At 64.7% G+C, this 14,192-nt stretch overlaps 1 protein-coding gene across 6 annotated transcripts; it reads right to left on the reverse strand.

Moving 5' to 3' along the window:
• Positions 1-423: 423 nt before the first annotated feature.
• Positions 424-12,920, reverse strand: PUF60 (poly(U) binding splicing factor 60). Of its 6 annotated transcripts, none has more exons than XM_054590631.1 (12): positions 12,741-12,920; positions 7,986-8,066; positions 5,724-5,819; positions 5,521-5,610; positions 4,653-4,703; positions 2,454-2,615; positions 2,280-2,372; positions 1,920-2,133; positions 1,647-1,837; positions 1,371-1,506; positions 933-1,168; positions 424-827 (listed from the first exon to the last, which is right to left on the reverse strand). In XM_054590631.1, the coding sequence occupies exons 1-12, from the start codon at positions 12,762-12,764 to the stop codon at positions 528-530; spliced, it is 1,674 nt and encodes a 557-aa protein (XP_054446606.1). In that variant the 5' UTR covers positions 12,765-12,920; the 3' UTR covers positions 424-527. The 6 variants fall into 6 exon arrangements, with proteins under 6 accessions (XP_054446606.1, XP_054446602.1, XP_054446607.1 ...); XM_054590627.1 differs by having other exon boundaries at positions 7,986-8,063; positions 12,741-12,894; XM_054590632.1 differs by lacking the exon at positions 4,653-4,703.
• Positions 12,921-14,192: the final 1,272 nt, after the last annotated feature.

Below are 14,192 nucleotides of genomic sequence, written 5' to 3' on the forward strand. Positions count from 1 at the left end.
ACCCCCAAAAGGCTGTGCGGCGCTAGCGCCTCCGGGGACCCGTAGTGATTCCACGCACAGACTGCCGGGAAGCTCGGCTCCCGCTCGCTGTCGGCGCAAGGCACGGCGGGAGCTGTAGTCCGCAGAGGTCCAGCGTCCCGCCCGGATCCCCCGCCGCCGACCCCGCTCGCCACCCCTCTCATCCGTCGGGTGGAGAGGAAGCGCCCCGCGACTTCCGGGGCTCCGAGCCAGCGGTCTCCCAGAGCCGCCCGGGCGGCGGACAGTGGGCCCCCTGCCCAGAGCCCACCCCGCCTCCACCTTCACCAAACTGACCCCTAACCAAGCCCAGTAACCGCCCTCCTTCCTGCCCTGCTTCTCGGGGAGCCCAAGAAGTCGCCCGCCCCCAAAGCCAAGAACAAGACCACCGGCACAGGGGCCTTCAGGGCCAGCAGCATCTGCACCTTTATGCGCACGGGGCGGCTGGGCCGAGACACTATAAAACACAGAGGGAAGGAGAGCAAGTACAAGTCCTGGGGATGGGGCCAAGGTCACGCAGAGAGGTCACTGTTATCAAAACGCTCCTGGTCATAGACTTCAGCCACCACCTTGCGGCCCGCGAACCAGCGCCCATTGAGGGCCTGGATGGCCTTGTGAGTCTCAGAGGCCATGGAGAACTCCACGAAGATCTTGACGATGATCTCTGCATCCTCCTCCTCACCCTGCTTCTCCTGGTAGATGATGACGCGGTTGACAGCACCAAACTTGCCGCACTCCTCCGTCACCTCCCCCTCGAGGTCGTCATCAATGTCCTTGGGGTCCACCATGTTGCGCAGAACCATCACTGTGGACTGTTGGGGGGGGGGGGGGGGGGGGCAACGACAGCTGAGCGCTGGGGCAGCTGGACCACACAGCCCCCACCCCGTCCGTCCCTGCCGCCCGCACTCAGCGCCCACCTCCTGCTTGCGGAGCAGCTTCTGCATGACCATGTGGCGGGCGCTGCTGCCCGAGATGCTCATGTGCTCCTGCTCGCTCAGCATCTCGGGCCGCTCCGACTCAGGAAATAGCTCCTCCTCCTCTTTCTCCTTCTTGGGCTCCAGGAGGCCCAGCGTCGGAGGGCTGGCGAGGATGGGATTGACCACTCCCACTGAGGGGATGGTGACCGGAATGGGAGGCCGGGCCGGGGTCACACCTGCAGCAAACCCAGCAGGTCCAGCGGTCACCTCCGTCCTTCCCAGGGAGGAGCACGCAACCTCAGATGGCCTGCCCCAGGTGCAGAGGGCTAGGCCTGGAGTCTATAGGCCAGGAAGCTGAGGGCAGCTGGAGGCAGCAGCCCAGAACAGAGGGGCAGGGGAAGGAGGGAAGTCTTGGCCCCCGCCCCACGCCGGGCTCACCTGTGATGACGCCTGGGGCCTGGGCAGCCATGACAGCCTGGGGCAAAGCCCCCAGGGGCTGGGCCAGAGTCAGGGCAGGGGACACGAGTCCAGGTGTGGCAAGGGTACCCAGCACCGCTGCTCCAGCCACTGCTTCCTGCAACCCAAGAGGCCCCCCACTTTCAGTCCCCAGTCTGGCTGCGTCCACTCTCTGCCACGCGGAGAGCCCATCAGTCCCCAGAGCACCGGGGGCCTGCTGCCCAGGACTGAACCCGCACAACCGCCACCAGCCCTCACCTGAGCTGTAATCTTGGCTGTGGCTGCAGCTGCGGCCACAGCAGCAGCTGGTGGGAGGCCTCCAGGTGTGGCTGGTGTGAGCAGGGGCATGGGGGGTGTGACAGCCTTGCCCACCCGCAAATACTGGCCACCCAGGTCAAAGAGGTTCATGGAAGACACGGCATCCTGAGACGACTGGGCCTTCTCATACTCTGCAGGGCAGGAGCAGCAGTGAGGGCCAGCCATGGTGCGGGTGGGCCTCGGCCCCGGCCCTGCTTCAGCCCCCCCGCTCACCAATGAAGCCATAGCCCTTGTGCTTGCCGGTCGTGGGGTCCCGGGCCAGCGTGCAAGATTTGATCTTGCCGAAGGCCTCAAACACGCTCTTGATGTCATCGTCTGAAAGGTCCTGGTGCACGGAAGCCACGTAGATTCGGTTGAAGGCACGTGCCTCCTCGGCCAGCTGGTCTATAATCGGCTGGGCCTGCCCTATGTTGCTGGGCCTGCCCACCTAGGGGAGAAGCAGGGGACCGAGAGCCCCCAGTCAGCCTAGGCCTGGCCACTTCCGGCTCCGGGAGGGCGACCGTGTCTCCTGGATGACTGGACTGAGCACACACGCTGGGCACCAGCCCCCAGGCCCGCCCCCCTGGCCCTCACCTTGATGTTCCTGCCGCCCAGCATCACTGAGTTCATCTGCTCCAAGGCCAGCTGGGCAGCTTCTGGGACCTCGTACTCCACAAAGGCAAAGCCCTGGACAAAGGCAAAGCAGGGACGCGCCGTTAGGCCTGGGTAGCCCTGGGTGGGGGCAGGGCAGAAAAGAACAACTCTCACCTTGTGCTTCATGGTGACGGAGTCCCAGGACATGTCAATGCTCTTGATAGGCCCAAAGGGAGCAAAGGCCTGGCGAATGGTATCCTCGCCCAGCTCATAGTAGATGGAGCCCACGTAGACCCGGCACATGATGGCCAGTGCCCGCTGCCGCTGAGCTGCCATCTGGAGCAGGACACAAGGGGAGAGAGTGCCACTGGCTTGTGACGGGGTGGCAGGAGGCTAGGCAGCCCACTCCCCTCCAGGCCCACCCACTCGGCACCACTGCGGTGAGGGCTCCCACGCAGCAGCACGGTGCGGGCTCAGCCCTTGCAGACAGGGCGTGAGGGTCAGCAGGACCCTATCCCCAGGAAGGAAGACCAGGCCCAAAGACAGGACACGGACGCACCCTGGCCCGTCCAGGCCCTGGGCAGACCAGCAGCAAAGCTGACAGGTGGCCAGGAGGCAGGGCAGCGTGCCCTCCCCCCCAGCCCACCCCTCCAGTCTGGAGGCCAGGAAGCCTGGGCTGGGCTGGGAGATCCTCCCAGGTCCTGACCGACTGTTCCGACAGAAGAGGGAAGGGAGGTCGTCCAAGCTGGAGGGACCCACTGGTGCGGAGGCAAGAGGGGGACAGAAGACAGGGCAGCTACTGCCCAGAAGAGACCCTGGGGGGAGGTCGGGAGCCCAGACGGGGGCCCCCTGCAGAGAGAATGAAGAAGAGCTGCTCGTGCAGGGCCAGCTCAGGCGGGGACTCAATGATCTCAAGACCCCCGTGCCGGGATCCCCTCACAAAAAAGAGCTGCCCGGAGCCCCCGCCTGCAGCCGAAAGGGCCGGCCTAGGGACGTCAGGCGACAGGCCTGGCAGGCCTCAGGGCTGACGCTGCCTCTGCACTGGGGGCGCCTGGCCATTGGGCTTAGTGACCTCCCCATGCCCTCGGGGAAGGGGTTCCCACCCCTGCCGCCTCGCACACACCATGCCAGGCGGGGGGGATGCCCACAGCCCCACGGGGCGGGCCGGCAGGAGGGGCCGGGCCCCGGGGAGGAGACCCCAGGCCCGGGGCAGGCAGAGATGGCGGGGCACTGGCTCTGGCTTCCCCACCAGCAGGGCTCCCCGCACCCCCACACAGGCCCCCATAACCAGAGGCCGGCTCCCTTCTCTAGACCCCAGCGAGCTTAGGACAGGCTGGGCCTCCCCTCCCTCGAAGAAGGGCCTTATAAAATGGTCCACAGCCCCCCGAACCAGGGATTCCCCCAAAACGGGACTCCCTCCTCAGACTGGGCGCTCGACAAATAGGCCTCAGGCTCCCTGTTGAGACCAAGGACCCCAAAGATGGAACCATGTCCCCTCTCACACTAGGTATCTGAGGTGGGAAAGCATCTGCCCCTCAGGTCAGAGTTCCCCAAGAGAAGCACTCCCCCCTTCAGGGGGGGCTGCCCAAGAGCAGGTGGGCCAAGAGCCCTCTCCCGATGTCTCCCCACAGACAGACACCTCCCAGAGAGGACCCTGGGTCTGCCCGGCCTTTCAGGACAGAACCTCGTCGCCCCTGGGAGAGCGGCACGCCCAGGGGCGGCCCCCGAGAAAAGGCCATGTTCCCAGAGGGGTCCCTGGCCTCCTCAGCCTGCCTCTGGGGGATGGAGGGGTGTCTCCTTCCCAGACTCCTGCCTGTGGCAGCCAAGGCCACGGCCACCGCCTCCTCCCTGGCCCACTTTGGCCATGGCCTCTACCCCTTGCTCACAGCCAGGCCCAAGGCCTCGCCCTTCCCTCTCTCACTTGCTCGGGTCCCCCAGCCCCCCACCCTGTCCATCCGTCCTCCCTCCAGGGTCTGATGGGGCCATGAGTTAGGACCCTTCTCTCCTCAGGGCCTGACCCCAACCCAAGAGCCAGCAGCCCGGAGACTGGCGGAGCTGGAGGCCTGGGTGGTGCGCCCCGTGCGTGCGGGTGGCACGGGTACAGGTGGGCCTGGCGTGGGCAGCTACCCTCCTGGCCGGCTGCCCTCCGCAGTTACCTGGCCCTCAGAGCAGATGGAGGCCTCCCCGGGGGCGGTCCCAGGTGGGTGCCCGCCCACACCACTGGCCCCGCCACGCCTGGCGCTCTGCTGCGCGCGTCCGAGCTGGCGGGCAGGGCCGGCTCGGGGAGCAAGGTCCCCAGCACGCGGCTGCACTGCCCCCCTCTAGCCCTGACTAAGGACATGAGCCCCGGAAGAAGTGAGCATTTCTATTGACCGATTGCAAAGGTGAGAGAGGATCTCCAAAGCCCATTGTCACTGCTGCCATCTGAAAGACAGTAAAGACAGAGTTCAGTCTGTTGGAGCCGAGCAGTCCCCCGCTCTCGTCACACCTCACGCAGACAGCGGCCAGGCCCGGAGTCCCCGCCCTGCCAAGAGGCCCGCCTGCCTTCCCACAGGGCCGGCCCGTGGTGGCTGCTGGCACCTGCCCGGGGGGCCTCAGAGCCCCAGGTGCCTTGCCCCGTAGCCTGGTCAGCCGGGGCAGAAGGAAGGGCAAGGGGAGCAAGAGGAGGGCCGCACGAGCGTGGGGAGCAGCCAGGGAATCGCCTGGCGGCGTGTGTATCTGGGGCTGGGCAGGGGAGGGGCTCGAGGCCCAGGCGCCCATGGGCCAACGCCGGCCCCATCGCAGCTTCCGGCCGCGGGACTACGGCAGGGCCCTACGGCGGCCCCGGCCTGTCCTCTCAGCCCTCGGCCCCGGCCAGGCGGTCTGCGCTCGCCGCAGGGGTGTGGCCTGACTGCTCTTAGCCGAGGCCACAGGGGCAGGGAGAAACGCTCTCCCAGGCTGCACCATCAGCTGTGCCCCTGGGGGGCATGGGGGCGACCTGAGGCCAGAGTCTGAAGTCCGAGAAGAGGAGCTGGCTGGGGGAGCGGGCAGAGGTACAGCGAGGGGCGGGGAGGGGCCATGGGTGCTTAACAGGCAGGTAAGGCTGAGCCACTCGTGGCTCGGGGAGGAACCCAGGCGTCCCAAGAAGGAGTCCTTGAGAAACCGAGAACCACACCACCTGGTGGGGACGGCGGCAGGCGCAGGAGGAGGAAGAGAAGGAAGAGGTGGCGGGCAGGGGTGGCAAGGGCGGGTGGCGGCTCACCTGCAGGTTGGTGAGCTGCTGCTGCTGGTGCGCGATGGTCTGCTTCACCAGCACGCTCTTGATGCTCTGCTCCATGGCGTACTTCTTGGCCTGCGAGAGAAGGTGGTGAGGAGCACTGGGGGGCCCGGCCTGCGGGGAAATGGGCCTTCTGCCACCCCAGCGGGTGCCCCGTGCCCGCCGCGCCCCGGGAGGTACACTCTCACCTTCTGGAGGGCCTCCTGCTGCTCGGGCGTCAGGGGAGGCAGTCCCAGCTTTGCGGCTGTGTTCTGCCCGTTCTCCATCTTGATGGAGTCTGTCCCCTAGTGGTGGGGAGCGGGAATTCGTTAACAGCAAGCTCAGGACCTCCCACGTGTGGACCCAGGGAGCCTGCCTGCCTGTCTCCCTCAACTGCACGCGGCCTCCCGCCCATTTCCAGGGACAGACAGCCCCTAGCACACACTTGTCTATATGGCCTAGAGACGGGTCTCCCCTGGGACCCGCAATCAGAACACATGCTGAGGCAGGCAGGTACCTCGGGGGCCCTGGGCCGAGCTGGGGCAGCTGCAGGGCCCAGGCCACAGCGGCCTTCTCAGGAACCACCGAGACAGGTGGCAAGTAGCGGGAGGGGCCCAGCCCTTGTGGCCAGCCTGAGCCCAGAACCTCTGTCCCAGGCCGTGTAAGAGCGAAGCCCTGGCTATCCCCCAAGACAAGGGGAGGGGGTCAGGGCTCCTCGCCTCCGACTGCCACCTTGTTGTGGCCCTGGACAGCCAGACTCGGCTTTCCTGCCGGGGAGGAGGACCAGGGGCCACTGAAAGCGCAAGTACGGGAAGGCCCCCACCCTGCGCACACGGCCCATAGCGCCCGAGGTGCTCCCCCAGGACGCACAGTCCACAGAGGGCGCGGGCTCCTCTGCCGAACTCCTCCCTGGCCGCGGTCAGCCTCCTGGAAGGGTGGGCCAGGGGAAGGCCAGCTCCGGGGGCACAGAGGGACAGGCTGCCCAGCAGAACCCTCGCCTGGCGAGCACAGGGCCAGGAGGGGCCTCGGTCAGGGCAGGGGCAGCCGCTGCAGGTCGGAGCGGCCACGACCAGGCCCGCATCTGCATTCCTGTCACGACCCCGCCCCCAGCTGCGGGCAGAGGGAGAGCACAGCCCTGCAAGCAGCACTGCAGCCGCCAGACCAAGGGGCTGGGGGCCGGGGGCCGGGCGCCGGGGCACACCTGACTGTCCCCGGCTCAGGGGGCCTGGGGCTGCCCAGGGACTGCAAGGAGAGGCCATCGCGGGCTCCTCCAGAGTGGTGTTCCGCGCCCCCAGCACGCAGCCTTGGGAGGGACGGCCGGTAAGAGACGCAGGTCTCCGCACAGGAGTGATGACCGAGGACAGAGGTACAAAGGAGTCAGAAAGGGGCCGGCTGACCCAGGCCCCCACAGCCGCCATCCTGACCAGCACTGACCGGCACAGGGTGGAAGGGCAGGAGGCCCCTCCCCCACCCACTCTGGCCCCCGGAGGCTTGTCCTCACCGCCCTCCCCGCTGGCCCCACGCCCGGTTCTCCTTAGTGGGGGAAGAGGCCCCAGAAGCCGGGGGCTGCACACTAGGGCAGGTTGCCACCATGGGCATCAATGCCGACCCCCTTTCAGCCCCTTAGAAACTTTTCAATCTCCTCTTTGTCTTGGTAAACAAAAGGCTCTTCTCCCACGACCAGCGGCTGGCTGCGCAGCCAGGCAGGGCCAGGGAGGGCTGGGCAGAGAGACGACCGGCCCCCTCGCCCCGCATCCGCCGCAGCCCCGTAACTTCCAGGACCCGGGCTGCATACTTCAGCCCTCCCCTAAGCTTGCCGGCCCCAGCCCCCTGAGGCCCCTCGGGAACCCCCAGAGGCAAGCACTGCCCTGGCGAAGCACAAAGAACCCCATCACCCAGCAACAACAGGCCCACTCCTCCTCCCACAGGATGCTGCCCTGAGGGCCGGGCGCCGGAGCAGGACAGGGTCTGCCCACACCCACCCTGAAGCCCAGAATCCGCCTAGACCAGCGCCTGGCCTTGCGCATTGTTCTCCTTTGTTGTTTTATTCAAATTAGAGATCTGCAATGAAGACGGTACTTCTGGCTCTCAACAACACTCTGCATGTTTGGAACGGCGGGCCGGCCCTTCTGCACAACAGCTATGGCTCAGGGCTCGCTCAGGTCAGGGTCGGCCCTCGCCCGACCATCCTTGCCCTCTGCCTGGCATCTGGAGACTCTCAAGGCTGCGGCCCACCACAGCAGCAGGTGGGCGCTGAGGGAGAGGCAGGGACAAGGAAGCTGGAGCCAGGCCTGAGACTGGGGGGCAGGGGGGCGGGACCAGCGCCTCTGCCCAGAAGGCAGAGCTGAGCCCCTAGTGCTCCTTCCGCCCTGCCCCCAGCTGGTCCTCTCTGGGCCCAGGGACACGCAGCAGGCGGGCGGGCAGGCAGGTGGACAGGCGGGCCTGAGGGTGAGGATGCTTAAGGTCAGTACCTGTGGCGGTTTCCATTTGTCTCCCGCTGCCACCACTGCCGCCGCCGGCTCGGACCCCCCTCCTTGCTGGCCATTGACCTGCTGCAGGCAGGAAGGAGATGCTGTAACGGACAGTCACAAGACCCACCCACCCAGGCCCTCTCGCCTTCCCTGCCTGAGGGCTAAGCTCCCCACTGACGAACAAGGGAGGCTGAGGAGGGGCACCAGAGGGACCAGATCTGGCTTGGCCCCTGCATGTTCCTTTCTCTTTTTAAAATGAAATTTAATTTACTTATTGATTTCAGAGAGAGGAGAGAAAGAAACGTTGATTTGCTCTTCCACTCATTCATTGGGTGATTCTTGTACGTGCCCTGACAAGGAACTGAACCAGCAACCTTGGCATATGAGCACGACACTCTAACCTACCGAGCTAGCTGGCCAGGGCGCGCCTGGACATCTCTGACCCTACGACCCCCACCCTGCCCTTTGCCCTGCAGCTGCCCAGGGCCTGGCGGAAACCACAGCAGACGAGGCCGCCCCCAGATGGCAGCCAGTCCCTACAGGGCACAGGGCAGAGGGTAGAGAGCCACAGAAAGGCAGCCTTTCCCAGGTCTAGAGCGGCCCTCTGGCCACACAGCTAAGGCCCTAAGGTCAGTCTTCTCCTGCCAGCACGACAAGGGGCACCTGCCTGGCACCCTGCATCCGAGCCGGGGCTGGCCCCCAGCTCAGCACCGGGCCCTGGCCACGCCCAGGGCCCAGGCCCCAGGTCCCTCGGGGGGACACCCCCGAGGAGGGCCACCCTCCCAACGGCAGGGCCACCAAGGTGGTCTGCACGCGCAAGAGCTCCCCCAACGTCGAACTGTCCAGGGCTGTCTAACTCCAAAGAGGGAGGCAGAGAGCTTGGTCTTACCCCAACCCACACCCACAGGGGTCACGGAGCACTGCCTTGCGGAGGGGTGGAAGAGCAGCTCCCCACGTGTGTTATTAGCAAGGCGGGGTGGGTGGAGCAAAGGCAGGCCAAGGCCAGGGAGCGGGCAGCACTGTAGGGGTGGGGGCCTTTGTGGAAGGGCCCTGGCACCCAGGCCCCCTTCTCTGAGGCCGCACGGCAGGAATCAAGAGCCGAATGCACTCACCCAGTTTCCAGCTCAAGGATGAGACCCGCAGATATGCGGGCACCAAGAGACGGCCATGCCCGCCCTTGGGAGCCCTGGGCACAATGTCAGAGGCTGGGGTGACGGCCAGGGCGCGTCCCAGGCACCCTAGCCTCGAAGGAGGGCCAGCGACACAAGCCTGGCTGTGCTGCCCACACGGCAGCGGGCACTGGCGCTGTGGCCATCGCAGCCGTGCGCCTGCCTGAAGCCACTCTGACCTCGGCACTACCTTGGCTTCGGAGCGGTGCCCCCGAGCAGCAGGGCGGGGAGCCCCGGACAGGCCCACCCCGGGCGCATGTGGCAGGACACGGGGTCGGCCGGACCCAGCGGCCCCCAGAGCACAGCCCGCGGCAGAGGCTGCCTCCCCGGGCCCACAGCAAGGGCTCGCTTCGGGCCTGGGGGAGTGCTCCTGCCTCTCGGGCCCCGTCGACAGGGCCGCCTCAAGAGCACGTGCGTAAGCAGCTCCCGAGTCACTGCGGCAGCCCACACGGGGACAAGGACGGGACCGAGAGCAGAAGCCTCAGAAGAGCCTTCCTGGAGCCGCTCTGCTGCACAGCTGACATTAAACAAAATCGTGTTGAATGTAAACTGTGAGGAAAAAAATAAAGGAAAAAATTTTTAAAAAACCACAAAGTGTCTGTATATAAAGAAACGTGTTTTTGGTAGTCACAAGTTAACGGCCCGGGTGATTATACTTCAACAATGTACAACTACTTCATCGTTGTATAGATACGTTACAACTTCGTATGTTACAAACAGACTGAGTGTCAACAAGGGAGCACAAAAAGAATGAACAGAAGAAAAGACTTTCCGGCGGAAGTCAGGCCACCAGGGACTCTCCCAGGGCAGCGACTGAGCCCAGGGTCTTGGTGTCAACACACTGAGAGCGTGGAGAAAACTGTCATTTGTCACCACAGCTAGTCACAGGCTGTCATCCTGAGGCAAGGAGCACAGAGGGCTTTGCCCCCCGGCACCAGGCAGCCTCGAGGGGTGATAAGCCCCTTGGGAAGGCGGCGCAGCCCCAGGATTCCAGGGCCCAAACTCCAGCCCTGCCACGTGTCAACAGCCCAGGGGAAAGAGGGTTATTTCCTCTAGAAAACCAGCAAAGGGAAATGGTTATGTGATGCCTCCCGGGCTCAGGCTCTGAACTCAGGCCTGTCTCCCAGGGCTAGTGTGAGCAATGTTCAGAGAGTTAGTTGACCCCAGCGTGAAGTATGTGAGGAAGTCCCTGTCCCCAGCGTCCCGTGTCAAAGCTCAGCCAGCACTGCTGCCTCCCACCCGTCCAGTCCCTCACCAGTGCCACGCTGGGCATTGCGGATGCAGCAAAAACAGACGGGGGGCGACAGGCATGCCAGCCAGCACCCCCAAGCACAACTGCCCCGCAAACGAGCTGGAGAAGAAAAGTAAGCGCAGGGCGGAGGGCGATAGAAAGGCTCCCAGGGCCCAAAGCTGGGGCGGGCGCTCTGGGAGGTGACACACAGGCCGGCACCTGCAGAAGAAAGCCCCCGTGCCCGTGGAGAGGGCCGAGCGTTCCCGCAGACGGAGCCCGAGGAGGACGCTCCCAGCGGGAGCGCTGGGCTGCTGGAGGAAGGGAAAACAGGGCAGTGTGTCCAAGAGGCACGAAGCGCCCAGAAGCCGGGACCCCAGTCGGGCAGGGCCCCTGGGCAGAAGGCACGCCCAGGTAAGAAGGGCCACTTTCACGCCTTCCCAGACTCGCCCTCAGCAAACCACTGTCAGCCAAGCGTGGGGCCGCTCCACAGCGCAGGCCGGGAACCACAGTGGCTCAGCCTGCACAGGCCACAGGGCGGAGAACAGGACAGCAAGGAACAGGCAACCCATTTAAACATCTGTCCATTCAAAAGGTTAGAAGGGGAACACGTTAGACCACAGGCTGGACCGCAGTCCCGGAGTCTGAGGCGGTCAGCACACATCTTTACAGGTTATGTGTACCTATCAACACAGCTAACCTCTTGAGAAGATGTGGATGGGCAACAAACACCCCCACCAAAAACGCCAGCCCGCAGCAGGGCGGACTTCGTGCTCACGCCCCTCTGCTGTGATACCACCCGCGTGGCACTGCGCCCCACGTCACACCTCCGTCCCCATGAGTGCAGGAGGCTGCCGAGCCAGCCTCTAGCGCCCACCAAGGCTAGGGCTTAGTGGCCATGCTGCTCTGCGGAGGGTCAGGAGACAGGTGCCCGCGCTCACTGGCCTCCTCCTACACCCTCCCAGGAGCCTCGGTCCATATCCCTCTCCTCTGTCATCTGACTCTGACCACTGAGTCAAGAGTCAAGGCCCTCAAGCGACCACCGCGTCCCCGGGGGGCCCTCGGTGCCCTGGTCGGGCAAAGGACCTGTTCCCTCTGGCTGAGGCTGCCGAGGGCCATCACCAGTCCTCAACCTCACACCTTTCCTAGCTTCCCTTTCATGAAGGTCAGCTGCTCCTGGGGCTCCAACAGGACGCAGGACACGTTAAGAGGGCAGCGAAGACAGCGGAGGCCCTCTTTCTCGCTGGGAGTCAGCATCCGTGCCAGCAAGACAAGCAGGTCCTGCTCCCTCAGCAGGGGTCAGCCCCCCGCTCGGCGCCCGGCCGGGCAGCCTAGTGACCCTCCCTGACCCTCAAGCGTCCCCCCATCAGCCCAGCTTCCAGCCACCTGCAAACGATGCCTTCTCCAACAGCCCTCTGGGCGTGGGCTGCGCGGAGGGTGGCAGGTAGATGAAGCGATGAAGTGCCACTGCGAGGGGTCCGGGAGGGGAGTGGGGGACGTAAGCCAAGTGGAGAAGAGGAAAGGTCAAGGGAGCCTCCACCACGGGGGTGCTGTGTGAGGAGGGTTCCCATCTGTGCTACTTGCTCCACACTACCGTGCACGCGGCTCCCTCGAGCACCCCGTATAAGGCACGCTGGCTGGGAACTGGCCTCTGGTGCCCATCAGAACCCGAACAGGGCCCTCTTGTGCCTCCGAGTCCTCGCACAGCACTTGGGACAAGCAATTACGAGAAAGCACGTCTTCCCCTCCCTGCGTCGGAATGACAGGACGGAGACCATTAGCTGAGGGCTACTTCCCCGCAGACCATCAGCGGACAGCAGATTCTCGGCTGCGGATGCGAGGAGCCAGGGCCACCCTCCCCGCGGGGCCTGATTGCGCCCCGCACGGCCGGCACTCCCCTCCACACAAGCGGCAGGAGAAACCCCACCGTTCCCAGGAGCCCCGCCTTCCAGTCAGGGCCGCAGGCCCACCCCTTTGGCAGAGGGGGAAAACTGCCGCCTGGCTCCGCCCCGAGGCGGCGGCCCGCCCTGGCCTGGCGAGAGCCCGTCGAAGGGGATGGGTTCGGCGCGCTGCACGGAACCCAAGACGTGTCCCGGGCCCTCGCCCCGCGCGGTCCTCCCGCGTCCGCCGCCGGAAGCAGCAGCCTGCGGCCGGAAGCAGCAGCCCGTGAGCCGGAAGCTGCGGCTGCGGACCGGCCCCCGCTTCGCGCCCGCTCCGCCTCCGCCTCACGCGACTTAGAGCCGCGGGGGGCCCTCAAGCGACCGCCGCGTCCCCGGGGGGCCCTCGGTGCCCTGGTCGGGCAAAGGACCTGTTCCCTCTGGCTGAGGGAAGCCCTGTGGGCACAGGGAGCTCACTTACGAGAGCTATGGTTGCCGTCGCCATCTTGCATCCGTCGCGGCTGCTGAGCGCGCCACACGCTCTTGCTCCCTCTGCGGTCTCGCGCGATGTAGGTGCTGGCGGAGATATTCGGGGGAAAAAGACGGAACTATCGCGATAAAAAGCCCGTGCACCAGCGACGTGGAAGGAGAAAGGAACTCGCCTCCAGGGCGGAAGGGGCGGGTCCAATGTGGAAGGGGCGGGGCCTGGGCGGAACGCGTGCGTCGCGGGCGCGCGCCGCCGACGGACTCTTCGTTCTCTGTCCAATCAATCCCCCTACCCATGAGTAGCGTGTCCTCATTTAATGGGCAACGTTTTCTCTTTCCTAGTCACTCATAAAACAGTGGTGCACCTTACAGCGATGAAGTCGTAGGCTCAATGACATACAGTCGGGAGAATTGCAACCCGCTGGAGGGGCATGCACTCGGAGTCCCTTACTCGCTCAAGTAACTCTTGAAGGCTCAAGGTGTCCCTCTCAGGCGTGGAGCCGCCCTGGACTCTTCACACCTGCGGCACCCAGTGCCGAGACCCTAACGCTGAAGAAACCAGATCTGTAAGCTTGAGCCCTGAGGAGCCCGCCGGACCCAACAAAGTGTATTCCCCAAAGTTTAAAATGCAGTAAAAGCACAGATAAGTTAAACATGGCAGAATATTTTCCTCACCTTCCTTCCCTCCCAAACGATGGGAAAATGACTCGATAAAGGCAAAAACCCACGAAACAAGGAGGTGAAAGATTGTGGAGCTGAAGGAAGGTGGGCAGTGGGAGTGGCTTTAGGGGCTGCTGTTGTGTCAAGGGATCATGCCTGCAAGCGCAGCTGGTAAAGGAGACCCCAGAGCTCTGCGTCGGGGCAGTGGCCAGGCGGTGGGCGCTAGCGGAGGAGTTCAGAGGGCTGACCGCTGGGACGCGCCCCGCTGCGAAGGTCGGGGAGTGAGACCCCTGCCCTTTCACCGTCCCCCGCCCCCGCCCCCGGCTCTGAGTCCGCCCCAGCGTGTGGCGCTAGGATCCTCAGAGAGGAGTGTTCCTCTGCATCAACACCCAGCTCAGAAGACGCATGGCTGTGGCGCGAGGGATGCTCAGGGGATTGGCCTGGCGAGGTCCCTGGTGTCCGCTCACTACACAAGTCCCACGGCCAAGATCGTCTCACTCTTTTTTTTTTTTTTCTAACTGGTTTCCCCAGGTTTTCCTCTCTCTCAGTCTTCACCTGAGGATACGTTTATTGATTTTAGACAAAGGAAGAAGAGAGAGAGAAACATCAATCAGTTGCCCGCTGTGTGCGCCCTGACTGGAGCTCGAACCCGCAACCTAGGTGTGTGCCCTGATGAAGAATCAAACCCACAGCCTTTTGGTGTATGAGACGATGCTCCAACCCACGGGGCCGCTAGGCCAGGGATCATCTCACTCTGAAATGCAACTGAGCATCCTAGGACCACCAA

This window comes from Pteronotus mesoamericanus, unplaced genomic scaffold (assembly GCF_021234165.1).
Source record: "Pteronotus mesoamericanus isolate MK-2021 breed Mesoamerican mustached bat unplaced genomic scaffold, CSHL_Meso_final scaffold_174, whole genome shotgun sequence".
NCBI classification, from domain to species: Eukaryota; Metazoa; Chordata; class Mammalia; order Chiroptera; family Mormoopidae; genus Pteronotus; species Pteronotus mesoamericanus.

Coding starts and splice junctions, on each gene's coding strand:
- PUF60 (XM_054590631.1), bottom strand. CDS start 12,764: ATGGCGACGGCAACCATAGCTCTC. Junction 2,616..4,652: donor CTCTCTCACCTTTGCAATCG/GTCAATAGAAAT, acceptor GTCCTGCTCCAG/ATGGCAGCTCAGCGGCAGCG. Junction 828..932: donor AGCTGCTCCGCAAGCAGGAG/GTGGGCGCTGAG, acceptor CCCCCCCAACAG/TCCACAGTGATGGTTCTGCG.